The sequence below is a fragment of the Lytechinus variegatus genome, chromosome 17 (genome assembly GCF_018143015.1).
Source record: "Lytechinus variegatus isolate NC3 chromosome 17, Lvar_3.0, whole genome shotgun sequence".
Classification (NCBI taxonomy): Eukaryota; Metazoa; Echinodermata; class Echinoidea; order Temnopleuroida; family Toxopneustidae; genus Lytechinus; species Lytechinus variegatus.
In genome coordinates this window covers 18,345,634-18,358,971 of record NC_054756.1, presented here as the reverse complement: position 1 = coordinate 18,358,971, position 13,338 = coordinate 18,345,634, and the positions used below count along the sequence as shown (strand labels likewise).

The 13,338-nt window shown below is 36.1% G+C and overlaps 1 protein-coding gene across 1 annotated transcript in view; it reads left to right on the top strand.

Moving 5' to 3' along the window:
* LOC121430504 (CAD protein-like) overlaps nt 1–13,338 on the top strand; it is a 68,957-nt gene that overhangs the window by 21,648 nt on the left and 33,971 nt on the right. The window contains exons 15-17 of the mRNA XM_041627786.1: nt 4,524–4,765; nt 9,484–9,730; nt 10,500–10,700. Of these exons, the coding sequence (XP_041483720.1) occupies nt 4,524–4,765; nt 9,484–9,730; nt 10,500–10,700 (690 nt within the window). The remainder of the gene's footprint in view (nt 1–4,523; nt 4,766–9,483; nt 9,731–10,499; nt 10,701–13,338) is intronic.

The following is a 13,338-nucleotide window of genomic DNA, read 5'->3' as shown; positions in this document are numbered from 1 at the left end:
ATCATAACTTTGAAAGTTTATTGGTCTAGTTCATTAAACTTGGACATTAGAGTAATCAAGTATCACTGAACATCCTGTGCACGTTTCAGGTCACATGACCAAGGTCAAAGGTCAATGAACTTTGGCCGAATTGGGTGTATCTGTTGAATTACCATTATAACTTTGAAAGTTTATGGATCTGATTCATGAAACTTGTACATAAGAGTAATCAAGTATCACTGAACATCCTGTTTGAGTTTCAGGTCACATGATCAAGGTCAAAGGTCATGTAAGGTCAATGAACTTTGGCCATGTTGGGGTTTTTTGTTGAATAACCATCATATCTCTGTAAGTTTATTGGTCTAGTTCATAAAAAAGGGAAATAAGAGTAACCATGTATCACTGAACATCTTGTGCGAGTTAGAGTAGTATTCAAAGTGAGCACTGCTGCTATATTGAACCGCGTGATGCAGGTGAGACGGCCAGAGGCATTCCACTTGTTTCCATATTTTATTTCCTGCTTATTTGGCGTAGATTTCAAATCTATCTGCATTCAGATTATGTATTACAACTTTTCCTGACATAGCAATTTAGGCCCAATAAGAGCCAAACAAAGAAGTCACAAAAAAGGCAGTGAATAGTTGTAGGTTTCCATCAATTTGAACAGTGAATAATTGTGAGTGCCATTTTCATCTGAAAACGAAAAAAAAATTGGATTCATAATATACAAATGGAAGAAAATACCCAATGCTTTTGTACACAAACCTATGGAATCGCAACCCTCCAGACACAACATGACGTCATCCTTTCCAGGCGACGTGGGGTGCTCAATCGAAGCGTACTTTGGAGGAGCAGTTTCTTTGATTTTTATCTAATATTTCTAAAAAATGGAAGGAGATGTATAGAATATTTTTGGTATATTTGTATTGTATGAATCATTGCATTTCTTTTAATATATGATTGTTTTTACACCGGTCAGGGTCTTTAAAATGACCTTATTCGTACTCTGTTTTGGTAAAAAAGTGATTTTGAGCATTTTAAAATTTTGATGCACGCGTACGCGCACGTCGTGACCTTTACATTCATGACCATTCATGACATGGGCAGTTGACCCTTGACCTGAAGTTAATGTGATGTAAATATTGGTAATTTTTGATAATTGATAATGAAGATATGATTAATAATGGGATTTTACAAAATGGTCTAGATGACGCCATGATGACCTTTTTGACCTTGAACTTGCTTTATACACATCACATGTGTATGTCTCCATATTTGATGATATTTTGAAGATAATTGATGATGTAGATTTGGAGATTTTGTACTAACAAGAAAAGGGATTAAAATAAATAATGAATAAATAAATAAATAAATAAGAAAAGAAAATTTGTACAAAATTAAAAGTTGATCTGTCGATTGACAGATCACCTAATGATAATGGTATATTTACCCAGAGTAGCCACTTCATTTCCGAAAACTTTTCTCCCTGCGGGCCCTGTTATTATTACCCGGCTAAGCTAGGCTACCTATTCAGGTGCACAGGTGCAAGTTTATTGATCTGACTTTTGAAACTTGGACATAAGAGTAATCAAGTATCACTGAATATCCTGTGCAAGTTTCAGGTCACATGATCAAGGTCAAAGGTCATGTGAGGTCAATGAATTTTGGCCACATTAGGGGTATTTGTTGAATTACCATCCTATCTCTGTAAGTGTATTGGTCTAGTTCATAAAACGTGGAAATAAGAGTAACTAAGTATCACTGAACATCTTGTGCGAGTTAAAGTAGTTTTCAAAGTCAGCACTGCTGCTATGTTGAATCGCGTGATGCAGGTGAGACGGCCAGAGGCATTCCACTTGTTATATCTTGGAATTGACTTGTTGGCTCTAGTACAATCAACTTGATGGTAACAGATAAAAAGAAAGCCTCTAAATTTGCAGCACTTTTTAAGAAAGGTTTCTCTAAATAATCTCTCTTTGGTTATATGAGACTGCTCTTCTGTCGATATATTGAAACCTTGCCTGAATGTAAGTCTATTTAGTGCTTCCTTTTCTTGATAATCCTTCTGTCTTGTCTTTTATTTCTTGCTGTGTTTATATTTTCTTCTCTCATTGATTGTACCTTTAGCACTCCTTATAGTGCATTTGGCACTTCACAAAACATCTCTTTTTTAATTCTTATCGTTATTGTTGTTATGGTTGTTACTATCATCATTAATATCATTATTATGAATATAATTTTCAATATTTCATTGTCATTATTTGTGTTTATTGGCATTTTCGTTGATGTTGGCATTGTTGTTATCATTATTAGCTCATCTGGCCCGAAGGGCCAAATGAGCTTATGTCGTTGCATGGCATCCATTGTCTGTCCACAATTTCAAAATGCTCTTCTTCGCCATTTCAAGTCCGATTTCAATTTCAGACCTGCCAACTGTCCCGATTTTATCGGGATCGTCCCGTTTTACAACTTTCAAAATTGCCAAAAATCGGGATGTCCCGATTTTTGAAATTTCATGTGAGAAAAAAAATATTGTAAACTTAGTTTGTACTTTCATGCATCGTCGCATTGTGACGTGTAACTGAGTGGATTTTTTAGAATCACGGGCGCGGCGCTTCAGAAAAATGCGTATCGAGTTTCAAACCCTCTTTATCCCTAGTACTATTTTTCAAAACGCTGCACGGCACAAGGTCTCGCCGTAACATTGATAGCAAAAAATCTCCTTTTCTATTTTATTAATTTTGTAGGATACCATCGTAAATTTGCAAGAAAATAAGATCGTGAACTCTGAAGAAAATCACAGTTTATTTTTATTTTAGAGTAATTTTTGGAGACCCCACTTCTCAAATCTGAACTATGCCACTTGGTGCTCTGGAAATTTGGTGCAGATCCTGCAATTTTTAGACCGAAATTAGGATTTTCTGTGGGGATTTTTAGTAACGGTCAGTGCCCGAGTGTATACATGTATTGGCGCTAATGCAGTTTCATAACCGCCGTGTTGCAGTGATGAATGACTGAGCTGTGTGTTGCGGTGGTGATTGACTGAGAGCTGTGCTATGTTCAGTGGCTGAGCTGAGCTAGCATATAGGCATTGCCTAGCCTAGCTTGAGAAGTAGTTGACATTGTGATGTTAGCTGTCAGGCTGTGGTGCATTCAATATTTAATAAATAATTTTCAAGTGATTTTCAAGTGTTTATGAAAAGGATTCCTCTGAATACAAATTCTGTTCAAATTTGATAAACTTCATCCTTTTAATTTAGTATACAAGAAGTAATGAGATACAAATAATAAACATTAGATCTACATGTAAATGGACAACAATAAAGAAAATAATAATTCAACAATTGATAACAATGAAGAAAACATGAATAGCAATTAAACAATGTTTAACATTAAATTAGTTTGTAAACAAACAGGAAAAACTGCAATACAAAACCATGCGCTGAATCACTTTTTTGAAAATGGCTCTCGAAAACTGAAAATGACTCTCGTAAAATGAAAATTGGCGTCCTAAAAATAAAAGTAATTTCAACACTGCGGCCTAAACCCCCACAAGGGGCGCTGTCCCTGGACCCCGCCAGGGTCCTGGGCGGCCCCCTGGACCCCAGGGGGGTTGGCAGATATGCAATTCTGTTTACCTTATATGAGAGCACTTGGTGGGGATTCAAAATTTCTACACAGAATTTTGAAATTTTGACCAGAACAATTTTAATGCTAGTTTATGCAAAATCAATTTATGCATATTTGTAAAAATTCACATGAAATGCTTCCTCTTCTTTAATTGTTGACTGATTTTGATTTTTCTTCTTCCATCCGGGAGAGCTTAATGAGGTTCACCAAACTTCTACACAGAATTTTGAAATTTTCAGTAGAAAATTAGTTATGCTAATTTATGCGAAATTTATTCATAAATCACAGAAAATGCCTCTTCTTTATTTGTTGACAGATTTTGATTTTTTCTTCCATCTGGTAGAGCTGCATGAGGTTCACCAAACTTGCACACCAAATTTTGATATTTTGTCTGGAAAATTATTAATGCTAATTTATGCGAAATTTATTCATAAATCACAAAAATGTCTTTTCTTTATTTGTTGATCAATTTCAATTTTGTTTGCTTTATATGATGGCTCGAAGTACTGATACAAAATTTTAACACAGAAGTCTGAAATTGATTAAATGTGCTAATTTATTCATTATTTTCAAAACTCACAAAAATTATTGATTTATTTGTTGATTGATTTTGATTACTTTTGTTCCATCTGAGAGCTACATGAGGTTCACCAAGGTTCTACACAGAGTCAAATTTTGACTAGAAAGTTATGCTTGATTTATATGAAATTTATTCATAGATCACAAAAAATGCTTCTATGTCATTTCTTCATCAATTTCAATTCTATATCCTCAATTTTATGTCACCAATATTATTCACTACAGTGTCAACTGGGCTAAAATTAAAATTGTGTTTAAATTTCATTGCGCGATGCCGGATGAGCTCCACATCATTGATGTGCTAGTTATTATTATTATAAATCTTTTTTTTTCAGGTCCTGAAACTGCCGACCGATGAGCGCATCTTCGTGGTAGCAGCTGCGCTCAAGGCAGGCTACACCATCGACAAGCTCTACGACCTGACCCGCATCGACCCGTGGTTCCTCCACAAGTTCAACAACATCGTCAGCTGCTCCACAGCCCTGGAGACCTCTCCCGGAGAACCTTCTAAGGATCTGATGCTCCAGGCCAAGAAGTTGGGGTTCTCCGATAAGCAGATCTCCAGATGCATTTTGAGGTGGATTGCGTTGATTTGTTGGTTTCTTTCCTTTGAACGATTTAAAGGGGAATGAAACCTTTGGAACGATTAGGCTTTTGCCGAAACAGAAAAATCAAAGAATAGGAAAAAAAGAAAGTTTGAAAAAAAATAGGACAAATCATGAGAAAGTTATGAGCATTTGAATATTGCAATCACTAATGCTATGGAGATCCTTCCATTGGCAATGTGACAAGGATGTGTGATGTCACATGTGAACATGATTCCCTTTGATGGACTATGAAATACCCAAAAATGTTTCTTTTTGCTTTTTCTTATGGTGATATAAAATCTTTATCCATGATGTATTCTTTAAAAATCTATTACATACCCTCCTATAAAAAGAACACATCTACTGATAGATGTGATGAAAGAGGCAGTTTAAGTGAAACATATACTAAAGTAATGGGGAGAGTTGTTCACAAGTGACATCACACATCTTTGTCGCATTGCCAATATGAGGATCTCCATAGCATTTGTGATCACAATATCCAAATGCTCATAACTTTTTCATTATTTGTCTGATTTTTCTCAAACTTTCGTTGGTATGTTTCTTTGATTTTTCTGTTTTCACACAAGTATCTTGTTCGAAAGGTTTCATTCTCCTTTAAAGAGTTTGCCATATTCTGAACTTGGTTTTGATATTATCTCTGGTCTAAAGTTGTAGCGGAAGACAGTTGTATTTTTTCACAGTGAATTCTCCAACAGTAATTCTTTAAAAACTTCCATGTCATTTTTATAGAAGTGAAAACATTCAAGAATTCTTAATACCAACTTTTACAAACTTTGTCATCTCATAGAAATTCACAGAACTTAACTCATTGTAAAAGTGTGGTATTTTTTATAACGAGTTGCTCTAATGATGATCTCGTCCAGGGAACCTGACCTCAAATAGTTTATAGACTACTTCAAGTGACTTGGACTCTAGTGGATGCTGTATGGTTCTTAATGAAATCAGATGACAACTGTGTCAAGCCTCGTCAAATCAACCAATTTTCAGACAATTTGTCACCCGACCCTCTTCGATTTTCTTTAAACTCGCACCAAATGTTGCCCCAAGTGTCTGACGGAAAAATCTGAAATTTTTTGCCCCAAGGTCAAATGGTTGCTAAGATACGGCCTCCCATAGCAACCAATGCGCACTCAAAGAAATTATTTTAAATAAAATTGCCTATTTTTGATTGACTACTGCAGCAAAGTTTAATTGATTACAGTCTTCATTTTAAGTAAATTGGAAAAACTTTTTGGTCTAAACATGCAGAGTATACTGTAGCGCGGACCTTTCAACCGGGTTTCGCACACGAGGTCACCGAAAATGGCGTTAAGCATCCGTGTCAATGATTTCAGAAGCATGTTTGGAGGCTCATAAATCCAAAACTAAATTAGCTTAGAACCAAATATTATGCACATTTATGGACTTTCATATACTCAACAGAATTACAAAAAATTGACCCAAGAGTGCGTGTCGTTTTCCTGTAGGGCGCCCTCAAAGTTGGATTTTTTTCAAAAGATGCCAAGTTCAAGGTCACGGATCACCTCCCGTCCCATCGAGGAGGGGGACCAATTTCTGTGTTTTGATAGACATTTACCCATATTTTCAAGTGTTACTTGAGAAATTTTGCTACCGGAATGTTTAGGGGCTGATTTGCGCATTCCAAAATGGTCGTAAACACCCTAAATTTGACGTTAATGACACATACATGCTTTTCAACACTTTTCAAATTGTGATAACTCAAAGATGAAATGCCAAAAAACATCAATATCTTCTGTGATGATAGTCTGTAATTGGTATTAAAAGGATATATCTTCAGAAATAGTTTTTATTGTTGGTAATGACCTTGAAAACACACCAGAAATTCAATAAAAACAGTAAATTGGCTAATTTTCCTGAATCATAATGGCATTCAAATGGTGTTTACATTGACTTTCAAATTTGTGTCATTTCAATACAAAAGGTGAGCTTAAGCCAAAACTTGAAAGACATGTTCAACTTTTGTTCTACTTTAAGCAACATGAAATATTTGAACTCTAAACTATATCATTTGACCTTGAAATTAGTCCAAATATAGCTAATTATTGCTTCATAAGTAGCATAATCAAATCGCGCGTGTACATTGCACTTTGCAACACATTTCAAAATGGATTTTCTCATAGAGAGAATACCTGATCAGGCTGATATTTGCAGTATTGGTAGTCTGTAATGAGTTCTTGGAGGATCTACAATTTAAATACGTATTCTCTCAGGACAATGACCTTGAAAATACAGCTGAAAATCATGAAAATCAATAAATCATACAATTTTCATTAATAATCAAGTGTTTTTACCCACTTTTAATTGTGTGTTATTCCATCTTAGATTGTGAGCTCATGCTGATAATTGCAAATCATGTTCCACTTTTGGTCTACTTTAAGCTACATAAAATATTTGAACTCAAAACCTTATCATTTGACCTTGAAATTGTTCCAAATATAGCTATTTGTGCTTCATAAGTAGCATATTCAAATCACACGTGTACTTTGCAACACATTTCAAAATGGATTTTCTCAAAGAGAGAATACCTGATCAGGCTGATATTTGCAATATTAGTAGTCTGTAATGAGTTCTTGGAGTATCTACAGATCAAGGAACTATTCTTTCATGACAATGACCTTGAAAATACAGCTGAAAATCATGAAAATCAATAAATCAGACTGAACTCAAAATCATATCATTTTGACCTTGAAATTATTTCCAAGTATTGAAATGTGTTGCTAAGTACAATGTACATGCACGATTTGAATATGCTACTTATGAAGCAACAAATAGCTATATTTGGAATGATTTCAAGGTCAAATAATATGGTTTTTAGTTCAGTCTGATTTATTGATTTTCATGATTTTCAGCTGTATTTTCAAGGTCATTGTCATGAAAGAATAGTTCCTTGATCTGTAGATCCTCCAAGAACTCATTACAGACTACTAATATTGCAAATATCAGCCTGATCAGGTATTCTCTCTTTGAGAAAATCCATTTTGAAATGTGTTGCAAAGTACATGTGTGATTTGAATATGCTACTTATGAAGCACAAATAGCTATATTTGGAACAATTTCAAGGTCGAATGATAAGGTTTTGAGTTCAAATATTTTATGTAGCTTAAAGTAGACCAAAAGTGGAACATGATTTGCAATTATCAGCATAAGCTCACAATCTAAGATGGAATAACACACAATGAAAAGTGGGTAAAAACACTTGATTACTAATGAAAATTGTATGATTTATTGATTTTCATGATTTTCAGCTGTATTTTCAAGGTCATTGTCATGAGAGAATACGTACTTAAATTGTAGATCCTCCAAGAACTCATTACAGACTACCAATACTGCAAATATCAGCCTGATCAGGTATTCTCTCTATGAGAAAATCCATTTTGAAATGTGTTGCAAAGTGCAATGTACACGCGCGATTTGAATATGCTACTTATGAAGCAATAATTAGCTATATTTGGCATAATTTCAAGGTCAAATGATATAGTTTTGAGTTCAAATATTTTATGTTGCTTAAAGTAGAACAAAAGTTGAACATGTCTTTCAAGTTTTGGCTCAAGCTCACCTTTTGTATTGAAATGACACAAATTTGAAAGTCAATGTAAACACCATTTGAATGCCATATGATTCTGGAAAATTAGCCAATTTACTGTTTTTATTGAATTTTAGGTGTGTTTTCAAGGTCATTACCAACAATAAAAACTATTTCTGAAGATATATCCTTTTAATACCAATTACTGACTATCATCACAGAAGATATCAATGTTTTTTGGCATTTCATCTTTGAGTTATCACAATTTGAAAAGTGTTGAAAAGCATGTATGTGTCATTAACGTCAAATTTAGGGTGTTTACGACCATTTTGGAATGCGCAAATCAGCCCCTAAACATTCCGGTAGCAAAATTTCTCAAGTAACACTTGAAAATATGGGTAAATGTCTATCAAAACACAGAAATTGGTCCCCCTCCTCAATGGGACGTGAGGTGATCCGTGACCTTGAACTTGGCATCTTTTGAAAAAAATCCAACTTTGAGGGCGCCCTACAGGAAAACGACACGCACTCTTGGGTCAATTTTTTGTAATTCTGTTGAGTATATGAAAGTCCATAAATGTGCATAATATTTGGTTCTAAGCTAATTTAGTTTTGGATTTATGAGCCTCCAAACATGCTTCTGAAATCATTGACACGGATGCTTAACGCCATTTTCGGTGACCTCGTGTGCGAAATCCGGTTGACAGGTCCGCGCTACAGTATACTCTGCATGTTTAGACCAAAAAGTTCTTCCAATTTACTTAAAATGAAGACTGTAATCAATCAAACTTTGCTGCAGTAGTCAATCAAAAATAGGCAATTTTATTTAAAATAATTTCTTTGAGTGCGCATTGGTTGCTATGGGAGGCCGTATCTTAGCAACCATTTGACCTTGGGGCAAAATATTTCAGATTTTTCCGTCAGACACTTGGGGCAACATTTGGTGCGAGTTTAAAGAAAATCGAAGAGGGTCGGGTGACAAGCATTGGTTGATTTGACCTGGATTGACCCAACTATAATTTATGGATATAGCTTGCCTTTTACTTTCAGTTAGATGATTGAGAGTAGATTCTACATGTATAGAAAGAACGAATACCCTGTAGAATTTCACAAGTTTTATACATCATTGATACCATTTTCCAGCACCGAGCTAGCAGTCCGCACCCTTCGACAGGGCTATGGTCTAAAACCGTTCGTGAAACAGATCGACACAGTCGCTGCAGAGTGGCCAGCCAGCACCAACTACCTCTATCTGACCTACAACGGTGACACCCACGACCTTGATTTCCCCGGAGGTCATGTGATGGTGATCGGTTCAGGGGTGTATCGTATTGGGAGCAGCGTGGAGTTTGATTGGTGCGCTGTTCGCTGCATCAGTGAAATAAGAGAAGTAAGGGACTTTTAAAATCTGATTTTTCTCACTTTTTTAAAAGTGTTATTAATGTGAAGAACTATTCCTTGAAATGGATAATTGCATAACAACTGCTCTGTCATAAAAGACATGGTAATTATGTTACATTATTGTTGAGCACATTAACTCCTTGGCCCAGTCTCATAAAGAATTGCAACTGTGGTAGCTTTGCCATGACTGCAACTACCTTTGAAACCTTTGTTGTGAATGGTTGCTCTGCAATGTCGCCATGGTATTTGCCATAATAGCAACCTAACAACAGTTGTAACTCGTTATGAAACCGCTCCCTGATATAAGTTCGTGATAATTGCCAAGAAAAAGCAATAGTTACTGTAATTATTGTCATTATAAAGAACTTTCCAGGTTAACATATATAGCTGCCAAGTAGTACGGATTTTCAGTATTTAGTACTAAAAATAAGAAGAATACTGATGGTTTCCTGCAAAATACTGATTTCTAGAGTTTCCATTTTATGTGTTGTCTTATGGTATTTCATTGAAAATACTGATGTCATCATCAAAATACTGATTTTCAGCTTTAAAAATACTGAAATGTTCTTTTTCAGGTAGGCAGCCCTGATTCTGATTATGATTCTATCCCTATTCTCCAGGGATGTATTAAGGCCACTGGAGAAACCCTCTTCCCATAGACTTTGTGCCATGTCCAGCAAAATGTGGTCTCTAGGCAAGCTTCGACTACATTCCTGCTATTTTCACACCTGATCATTTCAATGTCTTTTAATTTGCAGCACGGACATAAGACCATCATGGTCAACTACAACCCGGAGACGGTGAGCACGGACTACGACATGTGCGATCGTCTGTACTTTGATGAGATCTCCTTCGAGACGGTGATGGATATCTATGAGAGCGAGGATCCCAGCGGTGTTGTGCTCTCCATGGGAGGGCAGCTACCTAACAACATCGCCATGGCTCTGCACAGACAACAGGTGAGAGGGGGATGATGCATGCAATGATTATCTATGGGCGATATTTTGATATTATCGAAATTGTGCAATGTTGAAAAATATTGAATATTTGATAATGGTGTTATGATTACGTTGATATTCGCGATTACATGATATGATCAAATTATTGTCAATTATGAATAGTTAATCACTATTCATTTGCTGAAAATGCTGTTCTATGTTGCATTAAACCAAATCAGAATTTTTTAAGTTGGTCCCCAAATGCCTGCTTTCCATGGACAAGCACCAATGAAAGCCTTTCTTTCATTTCCCTTTCCTGCTCTCGCTGAATTGCAGCTCATATTTGATGAATTTCAAACTTGGCGATATATCGTGTTATTGGCGATATTTTGCTGATGATAACTAACATTGAAATCAAATATGGACCAACACTAATGATGATGTATTTGGTCAACATTTCGACGTCTATTTACACAAGCCCCAAGTAACTAGCCTGATTGGTGGTGTAAATTAGCCCATTGAGGCCTGAATTCTCTAGCGCACATTGATATTGTTCGCAGACAGTTGTTTGGTATTTATTCCCGCAAATAACTAAAACTACATGGAACAAGCCCAATGAATATTTGATTGATTTGTTTTGATTTATTTATACTCCACATTCACACATGTATAATAACAATATTTACAGATGTATATACAAACACTTTGTCTCTTGTTTTCCAAAGAATAAAAAAAATGTCAATGAAGAATGACACTGATTCAAACTGGAACTCAATCCTCGTGCTCAGGGTCAGCAACACTTGCATGCTTTAGCACCTCGTTGATTGAAAACTTCTTCAAAATGTAGTCACATACAGCTATGAAGTAGCTCCTACATGTAGCAAAGGAAAAGAATTTGGTAGTTTGAAACTTCATTGAAGCAAGTAAGGCTGTGACCTCGTGACCAACAAGGAGTCCTTGCCTTCCTTTTGGTTTAAATGGGGATCTTCAGTCATTCATATTTATAATTTTGTGGAGCTCAAATCGCTCTTCTCATATTTTTGAGGAGCTCTAATAAGCTCCTCAGAATCGCTCTCGTGAGATTCTAGAGGAGCTCAATTTAATACAACACGCTAAATTGTAGTTTTTCTTAAAATTGTGAATGCAATACTTTGTACCTATTGATTAAGCTATGAAAAACAAAATTTTAATTGATAGAATCTATTCTATGTCATAAAAAATAAATCTTGAGTCTTACCGGTACGACTACAGTACAACAGTAATCTAACACTATGAAGTTGTGCTGTCTTGTGTCCTAATTCAGGGAAGGCAAGCTAGAATAATATTGTCAAGCCAATAGTCACAATGACGATAAAATATGAATTTTTACTATGCCATTTCCGTGAATAGAATAACTTATTATGTGAAGTATGATGACAAGATATGCTTACCATTGTCATACAGTGCCTTGACAATGTATGTTTTATTTTGAAACTGGTACCTTCCTCGGCAACCTTGTTCAAGTCCGATAGAGCTTGCCCCTCAGTCTGCCGCCTTTTTAAATCTTATCAATGTATTTGGAACAACTCCGGCACTTCACCTTCGTAACTATCACTCTTCCATTTTCATTAATGGATGTTGCAGCGAATGATAAAGGAAATCCCAGCTCAAAAACGTTTTGAGCTGGACTCCTTTAGTTGGTCTTGCCCGATGGCCGGCATCAGCTCCCTGCTGAGCAGCCATTGCTAACTTTTATGAATGCCGCAATCTGATTGGTCAAAAGAAGTTGGCTCTGGAGCTGACCTGTCACGTACCGAGAGAGAAAAACATGAGGGCATTTCATTGGCTGACGTCGTGATGGTGAGGTTTTTGTTCCTGGAACCAACACCCTTGAAGGCTTCTTTGTAGAACTGCTGCTTGAATATGTAGACTTGAAGAAGATGGAGGACACATCTACCGACTTCTTCTTTGATGATAGGCTGCAACTCAAGGGAAACATATTTTTAGAAATTAGCTCTTGATTTCTTTTGTGAAAGATCATTTGAAAGAATGCAAGTGAATCGAATGATTTATCAAAAGCTATCCACCAGTGATGTTTATTTTATTTAGTAATTTTATTGTCAGTTACTAGCACATTTGACATCAATTATTTCAATGTGAATAATTTCACCTATCATTAAACACGGTCGCAATCATCAATACTACTTCAAATACAAACTGGATCTACACAAGTATATTCTAATGTTTTCAAATCCTCAATGCTTACATTTCTTACACTTTGGAGAACTGATCTTTGTGTCAGCTCTCCTCTTTTAACCAGAACTACTGCAGAAGAGTTAATACATTTCTTTGCAGTGTTGGCTGTTTTTCTTAGCAGAACATTTGGGTCTTTGTGCAACCCTACTTCTTATTTGTGCAACGCTGGTGGTGTTGGATGCAGTGCTCATGTTCTTTGGTGCATCACATTTGGGTCTTGGTGCGATACTGCCGCAGTGGTGGTTTTTGTCTTGGTGTCGTAATGGGGGCTTTCACAGTTGCGCCGACTTTCTTCTGTGAGGTACATTTACTTGATGTTTCCTGACGAAAGTAACGCTTCAGTGGTTCCCAAAGACAGCCAACGGGTACAGGCATGTTTGAGGATGGCATGTTGTTCTACTCCACACAGAACTTCAACCTGCCC